Below are 16,419 nucleotides of genomic sequence, written 5' to 3' on the forward strand. Positions count from 1 at the left end.
CCTGGAGATCGTTGAGCTTCTTCTTAAATATGTGTTTGTGGGAGATGCACTGATGCATGCTAACCGGAAGGAGGTGGTGGGAGCTGTGGATTTGATCTTCAACCACAAGAAGCCTAGCAGGGAGAAGCAGGTGAGACATGGACCGGTGGACTTTACCAGACACATACTTTTTACCTCGCAGACACACAAACACATAAACAAAGCGATCTCATCAAGAATATTTTTGTTGTTTTAGACCTGGTTTTTGAGCCCAGGCAAATGGAGCTTTCTGACTAAAGGACTGAAGGTAAGGTTCTCTGAACAGAATGACAGGAATCTGAGTTATATTTTCTGAAGCATGAGAAGCACCAGAAACAGTAGACCACATGTAAATGACTATACTACTTACGCTACTCTTGAAGCAATAACCATTGCCATTAAATGTATTTACAAAATCACTCAAAAACAAAAAATGTTATCTAGTGTTTTGTATGACTAGACTCGTAACAAATGGTTAAATGTTTTTGGCCAAAATTGAGCAAACTTACTAACCCTAATTAACTTGATTCAACAAATAGGCCTAATCCCCGCAAAATTGTCAGAAGACTTGGGCTAAGTGAAGAAATTACACGAGATAGGGGAGTGTCTTTTTCAACCATTGGCAATGTGACTAATGTTTTATCTTGACTAGGATTTTATCATTATTAACAATTTGTTTACTACCTCTCACCATCACCGACAGCCTTTTTAAGTTGTCCCTGTCTGCATCGTCTCTGGACAGTGTTCTCCCTCTCTACTGCTGCTCCAGGCCTCCCCAGCTATGCGCCATGGCCAAGCAGCCATTTCACAGCTGTGTAACAGAACAGATACTTCATTGCATAGGGACCGCATCCACCTGAAGATTGTCCGGGCTAAATCAGAACTGTCTGGCCTGGAGCGAGCCTATCTGCGTGCTATCGAGAAGGGAGACTACGCTAGTGTCAAACAGGCCCTAGAGGAGGCAGAGATCTATTTCAGGATCAACATCAACTGTGTTGACCCACTGGGACGCACAGCACTACTCATAGCCATTGAGAATGAGAACCTGGAGATCATTGAGCTTCTTCTTAACTACAATGTGTTTGTGGGAGATGCCCTGATGCATGCTATCCGGAAGGAGGTGGTGGGAGCTGTGGATGTGATCCTCAACCACAAGAAGCCTAGCAGGGAGAAGCAGGTGAGTGAATATCATTTTTAAGAGAGACCTGTTCGACCACAGCAGGGGGAACAATGTTTCAGCCAATACAAATATACCTACAATAACACAAACTTGACAAGACAGGACCATGTTAGTCCGCATGCTATACTATTGGCTCTAATCTGTCCTTGGCTTGTGAACAGGTGCCGCCAATCCTGTTGGAAAAGCAGTTTTCTGACTTCACCCCAGACATCACCCCCATTATCCTGGCTGCACAAACCAACAACTATGAGATTATCAAGTTGCTGTTGCAAAAGGGTGTATCCATACCTCACCCACATGCAGTGTGTTGCAACTGCATTGAGTGTTTGTCCAGCTCAGATGTGGACAGCCTGCGTCACTCTCGCTTGCGCCTCAACATTTACAAGGCCCTGGCTAGCCCTTCCCTCATAGCCCTCTCCAGCGAGGACCCCTTCCTGACTGCCTTCCAGCTCAGTTGGGAGCTGAAACAGCTCAGCGAGGTGGAGAATGAGTTTAAGTCAGAGTACGAGGCGCTCTCCCACCAGTGTAAGCAGTTTGCCAAGGATTTGCTGGACCAGACTAGGAGTTCCAAAGAGCTGGAAACGATCCTCAACTACCGGGATGACATCAACCCTCTGTTGGTCGAGAACACCAATGACTTGGCCCGTCTGAAGTTGGCCATCAAGTACCGTCAGAAGGAGGTAGCGTATTTGCTCAGCTGAGCTCAGGATATTTTAATATTCAGATGGTCTGCAGATTGTTACTGGTGTCTTATGTTGTTCTAGAGAGAAAACTATAAGGCCACTGATGATTTCCCCTTTGTATTCCGTACATTGTGTTTAATTCCAGTTAAAGTAATTGAAAAGTAATTTCCGTTGTCTGATATAAGTTTAGGTCAATATATGATGAACGGTAATACATTAAGCTTTTGCTGGGTCTAGCCACATTGTGTTGAGACTAGGTTGGAAATGTACAGAGAGGAATGGTTTCCTGTAGGCGTTAACGTGGTATTTGCCAGTCCCGTGGTACAGAGATAATTGTGGATAATGATACAATAGTAAACTGACCGAGCATTTTCCTGAAATGTAAATACTAATATAAAAAAAGACTTGCTGAGAGAAAACAAACAATATCCACTCGTTGAATCTGATGAATGTCACATTCTTTTCCTTTGTTATTCTTCAACTCAAATCTTCTGCCTTTTCTGAAGTAAGTCATTGAAATCTGGCCATAATTAATTTAGGCTTCTGTCCAAGAAGTTTCCCAGTGATACTATTCTCTTTCACCAAGACACAAGGAGATATTTTGTAATATACTGTATACTGTATTTACTATTGAGACCTGTTTAGATAAAATGAATAATTTAGGGTTATCCTAGAGAATAGGACTATGAATCTCCTTCTCTTTCTGATTCTTCTCAGTTTGTTGCTCAACCAAACTGTCAGCAGCTGTTGGCTTCTCACTGGTATGGTGATTTCCCAGGCTGGAGAAGACGCCACTGGGCAGGGAAGTTCATCATCTGTTTCATCATTGGCTGTCTCTTCCCAGTCTTCTCCCTCTGCTACCTAATCTATCCTAAGAGCAGTTATGGCCTCTTCATACGCAAGCCCTTCATCAAGTTTATCTGCCACACAGCCTCCTACCTCACCTTCCTTTTTCTCCTCCTGCTGGCCTCCCAGCACATTGTGTCTACACACCCTAACCGTCAGGGGCCGCTGCCCACAACCGTGGAGTGGATGATCCTGCCCTGGGTCTTAGGTAACGTAACACCAGTTATTAATCAACGTAATAAGTGAAAGTAAAATGATACGTGATCAAGTTTACTGTTAGGCTAGATACTGTACTTATATATTATGAAAGTAGTACCACATTTAATCTAGCACAGCTGTTTTTTTCAATGCACAAGTGTTGTTTGCCAAGCCATTCCATATTCCAAAATGTGTTCCTTATGACAGTCAGTACTCACTACAACCAGATGCCTTCCGTGCATAAGTCCACAACACTTATTTCCCACCTGTGGAATTCCACCTAAATCAAGGAACTGAGACGGACATGTCATGCCACCACCCCGTATCTTTTCCTTCTGCTAGGCTTCATATGGACAGAGATCAAGCAGATTTGGGCTGAGGGCTTCCAGGACTACCTCCATGACTGGTGGAACCTGATGGACTTTGTCATGAATTCTTTGTATCTTGCCACCATTTCTCTAAAGACTATTGCTTATGTGAAGGTATTGCTATGCAATTTAGGAATTATACTGCTGTCAAACCTGTTTCTTTATACTCTTAGACACTTGTGTACCCTCATAAGGCTTGTTTATTTCACTTTGCTAACATTTGGCACAAGTACTTGGGACTTAATCTTCTGACCTCCCACAGTACAGTGGCTTCAAACCCAGAGAGAGTTGGGAGATGTGGCATCCTACCTTGGTGGCAGAGGCCTTGTTTGCCATAGCTAACATCTTCAGCTCCCTGCGGCTCATCTCCCTCTTCACTGCAAACTCCCACCTGGGACCCCTGCAGATCTCCCTTGGCCGCATGCTGTTGGACATCCTCAAGTTCCTTTTTATCTACTGCCTGGTATTGCTGGCCTTCGCAAATGGGCTCAACCAGCTCTACTTCCACTATGAGACAGACGAAGGAAAGGATTGCAAGGGAATTCGATGTGAACTCCAAAACAACGCTTTTTCAACGTTAGTTAAACTTTAATAAAATGTCCAAGTGTGTTTGAGTCAACATTGACTGTACTAAGCCTGCCATAAAATAAGCTACTTTATTGTGGGGATGTACAGAATCTCACTATATTGTTTATAGAGGTCTGCCTTGAGTATCTTTTATTAGAAAAGAATGTTTTTGATTGCTCCAAAATAGCTCTAATCACCTCAGGTACTATAATAAATATATTTTATTAATAACTATGGTTTGTTTTGTCCTCACAGGATGTTTGAGACCCTGCAGTCTTTGTTCTGGTCCATATTCGGGCTCATCAGTATCTATGTGACCAATGTGAAAGCGGACCACAAGTTCACTGACTTTGTGGGCGCCACCATGTTTGGCACCTATAGTGTCATATCCATGGTGGTTCTGCTCAACATGCTCATCGCTATGATGAACAACTCCTACCAGCATATCGCTGTGAGTGTCAAGCGAATCTCCTATCCCCCGGATCTGTATATCTCCTGTCTGTTTAAATACTGTCATATTAATGACATAGGACGCTTCATACTAGGCCTTTTTTTAAATTAAGTTTGCAGCATGATTTATCTCATGTGTAACTCACTAAAGGATGTGCTTTACGTTTAGGATCATGCTGACATTGAGTGGAAATTTGCAAGGGCAAAGTTGTGGATGAGCTATTTTGAAGAGGGAGGGACTTTGCCGCCCCCTTTTAACATCATTGCCAGTCCAAAGTCCATCTGGTCCTTCATCACATGGTTAAAGGAACACATAATCAAAAGGACACAAGCCGTAAAAACAGAGAGATTTGGAAAGATGGGGGTGAGTTGTCTATGTAAACCCCTACACACAATACTACACAGGACTTTGTCACGTGTAGTATTGTTATAGATGTTCCCACTCACTTTCGTTTTGGTCCCAAAGAAAAAAATATAATTAAATTAGATTTCCTGATTTTACAAGAATTGTTTAGTTGTATAGTTAATTTGAGTCATAAGTCCTCCATAATGGTCAGAAACACTGCTGAGATTAGCTTTCTCAGAAAGTTCAAGTAAGAGAATAGGTTAACTGTCTCCTGGGGCAGAGAGTACACCATTAGATTATAGTCATGCCAGCCCCATGAACTGACATTATTTTTCCTCTTTTTGTAGAGACGGGCTGCTGAAAATGTGCGAATTAACCACCAGTATCAGGTACAGATATGCATGTTCTCCCACTCAACAGCTTTTTCAGATTTTATAATACCAATATTGTATAATTAAGTGTAGAACACTCTGAATTTATTTTTTCAGGAGGTGCTGAAACATTTGGTAAAGAGATATGTTGCTGCAATGATCAGAGATGCCAAAACAAAGGAAGGGCTTACAGAAGAGAATTTCAAGGTTAACTACTTTTTTTGTTAGACACAATATTGCATTACTGACATCTATTTTGGACTTCATTCGTACATCTGTTGATGACCAAATTAAATTGACTTGACAGGAGCTGAAGCAAGACATTTCCAGCTTCCGATATGAAGTCCTTGGGATGATGAAGGGAAACATTTCAGATGGTCGATTAGGTCAAGAAAGTAACATCAGATGTTCTACACCAGACAATCAATTCACACCCTCCCCCACATTTCCCACTGCCAAGCCTCAGGGCAAAATCCACCTCTTTAACGTCACTTCCACAATCCTGCAGAGTGCCACTGAAACCTCCACCTCCCAAGCCTCTACCAAACTAGCCAACAACCCAGTATTCCCTAAGCTTGTTCCCCTAGCTACAGAAGTCAGGCTGGTCTGCAGTGACTATCCCAATGATATGTCAGACTTGGGGCAAACTAACAAGTGTCCAGACCCCAGCAGTCAGGTGTTTCCTGTGTCAGATGAGCCTGGGGAGTCTGATGAAGACCAGCGGGGCTGCAATGGGGGATGCGGGGTGAGAGGCAGAGCCAGGATGTCAGAGGAGCAAGAGAAGGAGGTCGAGAATCAGAAAAAAAGAAATCCGTCCATGGAAGCCAATATAGATATTTTCCAGTCAATGACAGACTTACACCATTAACTTAACTGATTTACATCAGTGATTTACATTAAAAAGAAATGGTGGTCTGTTTGTTTACATTGTGTCACAGAAGTTTCCCTATATGACATTGTGATGTTGACCACTGATCATAATGATGACCAAATATATATGCAAATTAGAAAATCTGAACTTAACATCAACAATACTGAAAGAAGGCATCAAAATACTATACAAATGAACATGTACAACAGAACTTCATGTTATTTAATAATAGCATTTTCAACGTTTACCCGAGCTGTTGGATGCACACACTGCATTTGTTTCAAAATGTCTTGTCCCTTTGCCGTGCACTAATGAAACACTTGTGCAATGTAAAGAGGCGCTATATAATATAATAATACAATAATAATATTTAAACATTGAAAAAACCCATTTATTACAATGAAAATATCATTAACCATCATTTCTATCATGTGTACACTGTGAAGAAGTATCAGGTCCTATCTGGTCTGTTTGGACGGAGTACTATCAGCTGTGAAAACGAAGAATTTTGGCAGTATTGTTGAAAAGCAAAAAAGCATGTAACATTTCACCGCTAGGTGGTGTACATTGCATGTAAAAATACAGTATGGCGGTACTTCCAATTCTGTATGTTCACTTTTTGTTCGGGTTAGATTAGATTTGTGGCCAAATAATTGAGATTGCCACACACATGAATCTGGAGGATTCTCAATCTCCATCTGCTCTGAATTCTACAGCTGCTAAATCTGGAGCACATGTTCTGTGTTACGTAAAAATGACTTACAACTTACAGAAGTTTGGGGTTCACAAAGGTGACTCCCCCCGTACTTCTGTGAAAAAAACTGCATGTCATCAAAATGACAAATGTCCCTCAGACAGCATGCCTTCTTTGCTTCCACATGTTTTTTTTCTCACCATGCAAGTATGTCTAAAGGTATAAAGACAAAAAGAATATTACAAACTACAAAGACAATTGTAATAGTATTCTGACTGGCCAAAAAAGTCTGTGTCAGGTATGAACGCATACTATAATGAAGCTGCTACAGGAATATATGGTCATAGAGGGAGGTTGGTCTGAATCTTTGTCATCCTTCTAGAGCAGTGAGGTATATAAACTCCCTCTCTGCAAGCCTGCTCCCATTACTCTGGTTTTGTTAGGGCCAGCTGAGGGACTAAGGATGAAGCTCTTTTTTGCAGCTGCCTTTGCATTCTTTGTGCTGTCTGCCTTTGATAGGGTTGATTCTTCTGCTTATGACAAAATAGTGACACACAGCCGGATCAGGGCTAAAAAGGAAGGGTAAGAAAATAGTATTATTAGTGGTACTGGTAGCAAAGTACATGTATTATGGAGATGGTACTAGTATAATTGCTGTTAGAATCATTGAATATATTCCCAGCTGTCAAGCAAATGTATGGATTTTTTGCAATTCTGAGTGAAGTAAAATATGGATATGATAAAATACTTTATTGCATAATAAATATGGCTATCAAGTACACCTTTTGTATTAATAAATAAAGATGCACAGTTAAAGAACATTTGAAAAAAAACTATTAAGACTTTTACTGTTACTATTATGTACTATTTATGTATCATTTAAAATATTTACATTAATGTACTAAACATGTTCCAGTGCAAGCAAGGCATTTTGGCTCGTTTAATGGGCACTGTAAATTCATGGTTCTTTTCTTAAATACCCCTGGTGCACATCAGACCCAATGTCTGCGCTCTCCAGCAAGTCATGGGGACCAAGAAGAAGTACTTCAGTACTTGCCGTAATTGGTACCAAGGGGCCATCTGTGGAAAGAAAGCGTAAGTATCATTTTATGGTTCCTCCAGGCTATTATTTATTCTTTCTTAAACAATGAATTTGGAAATGTTCTACAACAGACGAGAGTTATCTCCATATGTCCCAGCACATCCAACACATCAAAGCTATATATAGAATCAAGTAAAATATGTTTCACGTCAAGGTACCCCCTTAGTAAAATAAACATCCTAGTCTTGGTTGATGTGTTTTTAATGCATGTACTTTATCCATCACACAAACAATGCTCTGGAAAATATGGTTAGGCTCCAGTCCTGTGTGTGTCCATAATGACAGGCTTCCTTATTAGAAAAGGGTTTTATTAGCCAGACCCTGGTTTTATCCATTTACCACATGCCAGTGGTGTGTGCATGGCTGGCTTACATACAGTATATTCTCATTGGAATGGGAGTCTTGTCAAGTTGCTGACCAAACAGTAGTTTCCAGCTCCATGACTAGTGGAAGGTTGGGGTTTGTTCTGTGCGTGGGAGAGCAATGTGGAGATAGTTTTGCTGACTGTTGCACAGCATGACTTGTGTGTCCCCATCCCACCACTCTGTTGAAGTGGGCTTACAGTAAAGGAGAACGAGGAAGAGACTGGCAGACAGCCATGACCTCGGAGCCTTAGCATAGCCTCACTCTGTTCCCAAAAGTAATGTCTGGTCTGGTCTCTGATGAACAGGCATACTGTTTATGACTAACTTCAACAACCATCCACCTTTTTTTATTTCCTTTATTATTCTGAAACAAGCAATTTGAAAACCAATCATACTTATCTTACACTTGACTTTATAACATGCTAATATTTATCAGTTTTCAGTATGAAAGCTTGTCTTTATTATTTTACGTTTATAATCTAATAATGCATTGTAATTCATTATGATCATCAATAATTATCTTAAGTACTTAATTGAAAGTATATGGAATGTGTACGGAATGCAGAATGTGTAGTTCAGGTTTCTTTCTATGGAGGTTTCTCTATAAACAACTACTGATAGGTTTTTGCTTTATTATTCAAACTCCCATGCCAATTTGGCACCCAGGTATTTTTCTATACGACTCTGGAAGAGCATATATAAATACAGTGTAGACTCTTAATTTTACTCATGATTAATTCCAGGTCTCAAATGTAGACTTTGCAGACCATCTGCAGGGTCCAGGATTGTATCAAATAGCAGACAGTGCCTCTGTTGCAACTACCATAGCTCTCACTTGTTCAGACTTGAAGGTCCACATGCTATAGTTTTTTTTGGCAGCTGCTGTTGTTTTCCCCATCTTCTTCTGTTTCTATGAATTTAGGGTTGCTGTCCATGATTTTTTTCTAAATCATCTGTTCAGATGTTCAGCAACCTGCAAATCAACTTAGAAGTAACTAAAGTCAAGACAGACATACATACAGGGGCCTTCCCCAAACCATTGGAAAACATTGCTTGTATGATTACTGAAACAGATAGAGTTTCGTGTGGGTTTTGAACTCACCAAAAACAACTAAACAACTCAAGATAATGTTATGATTCAGCTCAAAATAAGGTCTGCAAAATCTATAGTTACGAGAATGATATGAATGTTATCAGCCCATCAATCTGTAGGTTTAGCAGAGCATGTCTCTTTGTCCTACAGGACTGTACTGTATGAATGCTGCCCTGGATACATGAAGCTTGATGCCCTGCGTGGTTGCCCAGCAGGTATTGTACTGTGTGTATTGGTGTTTACACTGTATGTGATACTGTATTCAAGGAATAGAGGTTATGGGTATAAAGTATAATTAAAACAGGCAACACTAAAGGATTTTAAATGCGTGAATGTTGAGATTTTTTTTGTTACTTTTGTGTGTGTGTGTAAAGGGAGAGTGGTGTTTACATGTTATTATTCTGATATCATACCCTTTCTGAAGTGGCCCCAATTGATCACGTGTATGGTACTCTGGGATTGGTGAAGGCCTCCTCAAGCCAAGACTACTCTGACATCTCCAAACTGAGGGTTGAGGTTGAAGGATCTGGATCTTACACTTTCTTTGCTCCCAGTAATGACGCTTGGGATCTTCTGGAAGAGGTAATTCCCACCAAAATACAGGTGATATGCATTTTCTTCTACTGGAGAACAATTATGACCCTATCTACCTTATAGACAGTGAGGAGTGCCTTGGTCAGCAATGTAAACATAGAGTTGTACAATGCCCTGCACTACCACATGACCAACCAACGTCTCCTGACAAAAGATCTGAGGGATGGCATGACTGTCACCTCAATGTACAACGACCTGGGCCTCTACATCAATCATTACTCCAATGGGGCAAGTCTTTTCTATCTTTGACTACATTTAAGCACATACAGTAAAAAAAAGGTTATGTGCATTCAGATTGTATAAAATAGGCTGTATTGTGTGCAGGTGGTCACTGTGAATTGTGCCAGGATCATCCATGGTAACCAGGTGGCAACCAACGGTGTGGTGCATGTCATTGATCGAGTCATAACTGCTGTTGGTAACACCATCCAAGATGTCATCGAGGTTGACGATGATCTGACATCACTGAGTGTAAGTCATGAAGATTCTCTCCACTCATCTCCATCCTAACTCTCCTCATTTAATCATCAATGTGTTAATAAGCACTGTCTGAAGACATTCTACTGTGTGTGACCTCTACCATTAGGCTGTTGCTGTGGCCTCTGGCTTGCTAGACAAGCTGGGTGAGCCAGGACACTACACCTTGTTTGCCCCTACTAATGAAGCCTTTGACAAGCTGGACAAGGATGTACTGAAAAGACTCATGAGCGACAAGGGTGTCCTTCAAGGTAAACATCCAACTAGGTACTCAGTACTACTCTGAAATGCCTGTTCTTAATACAAAAACAAGCTGGCATGAGGTCCTTCAACAGTGGAAGGGCTACTAGACTCATTATCATGCTTAGTGAAATGGAAGAGCAGGAATATATAGTTAATGGTTCCCGGTTCACATGTTTTCTGAAACGGGCCCCCTGAAAAAACATAGTACAAAAGAAAAAAAATGTTCCTACTGAAAACAGATGGGATCCCTAGTCAAAGCTATGGATTTACAATTCTCAGACAGTTGGCAAACTGAAAACTTGCCACAATTGTGCAAGTATGTCATGGAAAAAAGCTTTACATTCAAAAGATGAGTCTATGAATAGAGATGATGAAGATCTGTTGATAAATTGATACTTTTATGTTTCAAAGACAGGCATTGTCAGTTTTAGATTGTGTTTTGGTGGCACAAAAACATTTACAAATGTATATCAAAAATATAACATTTTGGGCAAAACAAAACAAATCAATATGCTTTTAGATTGCTTCAGCAATAGTGGCCTCTCTGAAACATTGTTATCACAATCCATCATACACATCCTCTGAAACATTATGACAGTTGAGGCAGGAAGCAGCTGCCTCATTCAGTGAGCATTAAAAAGTTAGGCAATCCCTAACCGTTACATTATTCCCAAGCCTGCGATGAAATGACAGATCAGACCCCATCAGGCAAAATATAATTGTACATGAAAGCAACCCTCCCAATGGCCTGAAGGATGTAAAGGATCTCCTGGCTGCCTGTGCTTTGACGTGCTAGTACCGGCAGTGGAAAGCTAGCTAAGTTATCATCATATAAATCTGTCTGGATCCTATTGTACTCCATGATAGGCAGCCACAAAACTCAACCCATGAAATCCCTGTCGCGCCACGTCTTAAGAAAGACCAAATGGTTCTTTGTCTTGTTTGCAGCACTGCTGAACTTCCACCTCCTAAACTCTGTCCAGTGTTCTGAGGCCATCATGGCTGGCACCTCCTTTGAGACCCTTGAAGGTCACAACATTGAGATTGGCTGCAATGGAGACAGCCTCACTGTCAATGGTATCACGATGGTACTGAAGAAGGACATTGTCACCACAAATGGTGTCATCCACCTGATCGACGAAGTGCTCATGCCGGACTCTGGTTCGTCTTTTTGACCTTTCACCACACATTGCAAGGTGTCAAGATTAATCAGTCAATATAAACCTGCATGGTAAGTCATTAAGGTAACAATGACATGTCTAATTCTTGATCAAAGCCAAGCAGGTTATGGAACTGGTGGGCAGCTCTCAATCCACCTTCGGTGACATGGTGTCTGAGCTGGGCCTATCTGCAGCCATGAGCCTAGAGTCTGAGTACACTCTGCTGGCTCCGATGAACGCAGCCTTCACTGGTGAGTCATGTCTCACTTCTGAACATTCCACTTCCCAATTTTGGTGGGTAAACACACCAGGTGCTCAAAACGTGGCGCTGGTTAACTTATGGCTGAATCAAGATATACTGGATCGATCATATAAGATTTTACAAGAAAGGCTACAAGATTTTGCAACAATTTTCCCCTCACAGATGAGGTTATGTCAATGGACCAGAGGTATCTCAAGGTTATTCTGGAGAACCATATTCTGAAAGAAAAGATTGTGCTTGGACAGTTGTACAATGGCCAGCGTCTAGAGACCATTGGAGGGAAGTTCTTGAGGGTCTTTGTTTATCGCACAGTAAGTTAATATTCCTTCTATCTGAAGAGCAGATAACCATCCAAATTAAGTTGATCTCAAATCAATCAATATTTAGTTTAGCTTGTCAGATGTGTATCTTTGGACAGTGAAGTTATTTGAAAGGAAATATATGTATTAGAGTGTCTTAGACCATGCATGCATTCATAACATTTATTTAATACAAATGTTATATTTACTTAATAGCAACATTTATACAGTACTTTACTTGAATGAGATTTCAACTGACATTACACATATCAGCTGAATATTAGTTTCAGCTAACATAACTGAGCAAAGCAAAAGCAAAGCAACGGTTCATTTGGCATTGGACCAGCATTGGTTAAGTTAAAAATATTTAAATTAGTCAAGCGGCATTTGTCACAAAATTGTTAGACTAATGCTGATCGAATACCGTCACAGATTCAAACAGCTGCTTTAAATTATAACCCATGGAATGTACTGTAGGCTGTCTGCATTGAGAATGCCTGCCTGGTGAGAGGCAGTAAGGAGGGGAGCAACGGAGCTCTCCACCTGATGAAGATGCTGATGAAGCCTGCTCAGGCAAGCATGTTCCAGATCCTCACTGACAACGGAGGCTTCAAGTAAGATATGGAAGGTTGCCAGGTCAAGTGAACTGAAAAGTTGGCACACTGAACTACACTGACCACCTGTTTATACTTGCTGACAGGATATTCTTGTCCCTGATGGAGGCTGCAGGCTTGACTGACCTGCTGAAGCAGGAGGGAGATTTCACTCTGTTTGCCCCTAGTGATAAAGCCTTTGCTGGTGTGGAAGACACGGATCTAGCCATACTGAAGGGTCAGTGTTTCAGACTAATTCATTCATTTTCAAAGTCTTGAAGTGCTCAATGTTAGTATGACATTCTATAACAGATTCCAACAAACATCAGACTTGTAATCCATCTAATGCATTTTTCCTTATAAAATAAACAGGAGACATGAATGCCTTGAGGACCATCCTACTTTATCACTTCAGTAATGGTGTCTTTATTGGCGGTGGTCTGGAGCCTGGAGTGACCAACCTTTTGAAGTCTCTTATGGGCAGCAATCTTCGTGTGCTCTCTGTAAGAATATTAATAGATATTTATTTATATCAGTTTGGTCTATTCACAATAGCATTGTAACCCTAACACTAAGAAAAACAAAGCAGAACAAGGAAATAAATGATGCATGTGTTCTTGTTCCTATTTTTCAGGCAAACAATACTATGCAGGTTAATACTATCAAGGTTCCTGAACATGATATCATGGCCACAAATGGAGTCCTTCACTTCACAGACAGTCTTCTGTACCCTGCAGGTGAGAAAAGTTTCAATTCCTTTGTTTGGCGAGGCCTCTACAGTTTTGCATGGTGTTGGTGCACCAGGGAACGAACCTGAGATGGACTTGGGAACTCTGTGCATGGACCATGATTTGAAACCTGCCAGTGTGGTTAACACCTAGCATTTGTAACTAGACCAGCCTGTTGGAAGCCAGGATCTCCTATCACTCCTGAAAAGGCTCTTCAAGTACATTCAGATCAAGGTAAAATCAGAGAATGCTCATTTGTTAATACCATGTTCCTGTTCATTCAAACTGCACAAATCTGTATGGAATTTATAAATGTACATTTACAAACAGTTATTTAGTATGGTAATAGGTATTTGTACGATACAATATCATTTAATGCACACTTCTAAATAATATGAATGTCTAATACATTTGTTGTTGTAGTAAAAATGTGTATTGTAATAAAATAGTCTTACTAAATAACGAAGCGGTGGTAGAACAAAAAGAGTATTCTTATCAAACATGGTCACAAACTTAAGATTGCAAGCATATGCCTATTGATCTTTTCAGAAGTAAACAGTCAAATACAAAACTGATGAAATCAGTTAATTCACTCACGAAGCATTTCGCATTGCATGGGTATTTCCAATTTGCATGTTGAATTGAGAACAGGGTGAGACTACAGATCATGCCAGGACTTGACACAGTTTTGCAGGATTTTCTTTGTACCATACCGAGAAAACGTTTACATGATTATACATGCATGAAGAAGGGAGCAGCTGAAATATTTAATATTTAGTTATAAGGTTACATTTCTACAAACTTTAATCAACACACCTTAGTCACACACATAAAAGAGGGGAATCATTCAAAAAACCATTGGACAGGTAGTTTATCGGCATGCTCAGTGTTGCCCAATGGATTAGCTGAATATAACTTTACATGATAAGGAAATACTTTAACTATAATTATAACTATAATATCTCTGTTGTTTACCTTTTACTTGCAGTATGTGTCAGGATTCAGATATAAAGAAATTCCCCTTACCTTCATGAGTAAGTAAAGCTGTAATATGGGATGTCATGCACTCACATATGCAGGTTGTCTGGAAATAAGACACACTCCTGTACATGTTTGATTTTTTAATATTTTTCCTTCCAAGGGTCCTCTATCACCAAGGTGACCAGGGTTATTGAAGGTGAACCGTCTATCACTAAGGTGACCCGGGTCATTGAAGGTGAACCGTCCATCACTAAGGTGACCCGGGTCATTGAAGGTGAACCGTCTATCACTAAGGTGACCCGGGTCATTGAAGGTGAGCCGACTATCACCAAGGTGACCAGAGTCATTGAAGGTGAACCGTCTATCACCAAGGTGACCAGGGTCATTGAAGGTGAGCCGTCTATCACCAAGGTGACCAGGGTCATTGAAGGTGAGCCGTCTATCACCAAGGTTACCAGGGTCATTGAAGGTGAGTTGTCCATCACCAGGATTACATTATTAGAGGCCCTACACTGTAAACTGTTTATTACTCTGCTACTGTTATACAATGTACAATATGGTATGGAACATTAATTAAATAAATAAGTCTGACGAGGGTATGGTTCCTCCCAAGGAACCGACCTCTCTGATTTTACCACTATTCAGGGTAACCCTGAAGTGCTTGAAATGGACCCTGACAAGATAGCAAAAATCATTCAAGGTGAGATTCACCTGCAAATATCATCTTTGTGTAATAAAAAAAGAAAAAGAAAAGGAAAATCTGATTTTTATGATAATAATGTTTTTGTTGTTGTACACAGTAGCACCTGAAACGTTTTTGCATTGTTAATACATGTCTTATCTGCAAATTATGCAAAATTGTAGATGTTGCTATTTTGTCTTATAAAATGCAGACAGGCATTAAACACTTAAGTACTGCTTGAACTGTACACTTATAGTTATTGATTATCTCCTGACTTACTAAACGCACTATTTGTATATTACTTTGGATATAAGCATACATACATGTAAAATGTAAAACATTTCTCTACAGAGGGAACTGGTAGGCGGGTAACTGGGAGAAGAGTTCAAGGTAATAATAATTCCATGACCATTTTAAAGTATCTGTGCATTACTGTTAATACAATAATTTAAGTATTGTATTGACAAGCAGTCAACATTTGCTTATTTTATGATCTTTTGCACTAGCTGGACAAAGAAGGAGAATTTCCCCGCAACCCACTGAGGAGAGAACATAGATATACCAGGACACTGACGACTTCACAAAAGTAAAATACAGAGACAGACAGTCCTCATGGTCCCCATAGTAGGTCTACACTTACAGCTATTTTGTGTTTGATATTCAGTAATACTTGGTTATAATGGTGACACAAGCAATTGTACGAGTAATATAATTTAAAACATCACCGGGTAATGTAAATATTTTACAAACATTTGTGGTAGATTGTGTTCAACATTGGTAGAAAAAACTAAACTAAATCCAAAATATATAAAACCAAGCTACATACTGCAATAGAAAACGTACAAGGAGTGCGATTTAAACATGAATGCTTTTTTTTTTAAGATTCTCTATTGATCTCAGCATGGTCATTGTTTGTATTTTGCTTCTTTTTTTTCTAAATGTAAGATTCATCAAATCTTAAAAAAAAAATGTTTTACAAGAAATAGTTTCACCCTAAACTTCATGCTACGTGTTAGTTTTAGATAATCAGTATGGGTGGTTTTTGCTTTCACCACGAACTGTATTCTCTGATCATGCAAAGTTTATCTTTTACTTTGTGTTGTTTTAAATATTTCATGTGCAACATTTGTTGAATACAAATCTTAGCATTTTTACTGTGGTTTGCAAACGTTTATTAATAAAGTGTAATCTGTGTAATGAATATGTTAACATGGGTGTTTCATACATTTTAACTGGTTTAATTCTTAG

General features: G+C 39.9%; 2 protein-coding genes across 3 annotated transcripts; both read left to right on the plus strand.

Annotated features, from left to right (window-relative positions):
* trpc4b (transient receptor potential cation channel, subfamily C, member 4b) lies at positions 1–6,757 on the plus strand. Its single transcript, XM_067245782.1, is given in 13 exon segments — positions 1–130; positions 236–286; positions 722–1,195; positions 1,360–1,878; positions 2,599–2,935; positions 3,268–3,407; positions 3,556–3,869; positions 4,116–4,311; positions 4,480–4,674; positions 5,004–5,045; positions 5,145–5,234; positions 5,335–5,826; positions 5,828–6,757. Coding segments are annotated over 11 exon segments (2,754 nt in total). The 5' UTR covers positions 1–130; positions 236–286; positions 722–799; the 3' UTR covers positions 5,861–6,757.
* Positions 6,758–6,928: 171 nt separating this feature from the next.
* postnb (periostin, osteoblast specific factor b) lies at positions 6,929–16,368 on the plus strand. 2 transcript variants are annotated; one of them, XR_010877757.1, is made up of 20 exons: positions 6,929–7,174; positions 7,589–7,687; positions 9,303–9,367; positions 9,577–9,734; positions 9,810–9,974; positions 10,071–10,217; positions 10,333–10,474; positions 11,415–11,627; positions 11,743–11,877; positions 12,051–12,199; positions 12,665–12,801; positions 12,888–13,018; positions 13,153–13,283; positions 13,415–13,517; positions 13,675–13,742; positions 14,497–14,542; positions 14,650–14,958; positions 15,135–15,189; positions 15,523–15,561; positions 15,678–15,707. XR_010877757.1 is itself a non-coding variant. In XM_067245783.1 (20 exons), the coding sequence occupies exons 1-20, from the start codon at positions 7,056–7,058 to the stop codon at positions 15,725–15,727; spliced, it is 2,493 nt and encodes an 830-aa protein (XP_067101884.1). In that variant the 5' UTR covers positions 6,929–7,055; the 3' UTR covers positions 15,728–16,368. The 2 variants fall into 2 exon arrangements, 1 of the variants encoding a protein (XP_067101884.1); XM_067245783.1 differs by having other exon boundaries at positions 15,103–15,189; positions 15,678–16,368.
* The last annotated feature ends 51 nt before the right edge of the window (positions 16,369–16,419 follow it).

The sequence above is a fragment of the Osmerus mordax genome, chromosome 11, assembly GCF_038355195.1.
Source record: "Osmerus mordax isolate fOsmMor3 chromosome 11, fOsmMor3.pri, whole genome shotgun sequence".
NCBI lineage: Eukaryota > Metazoa > Chordata > Actinopteri > Osmeriformes > Osmeridae > Osmerus > Osmerus mordax.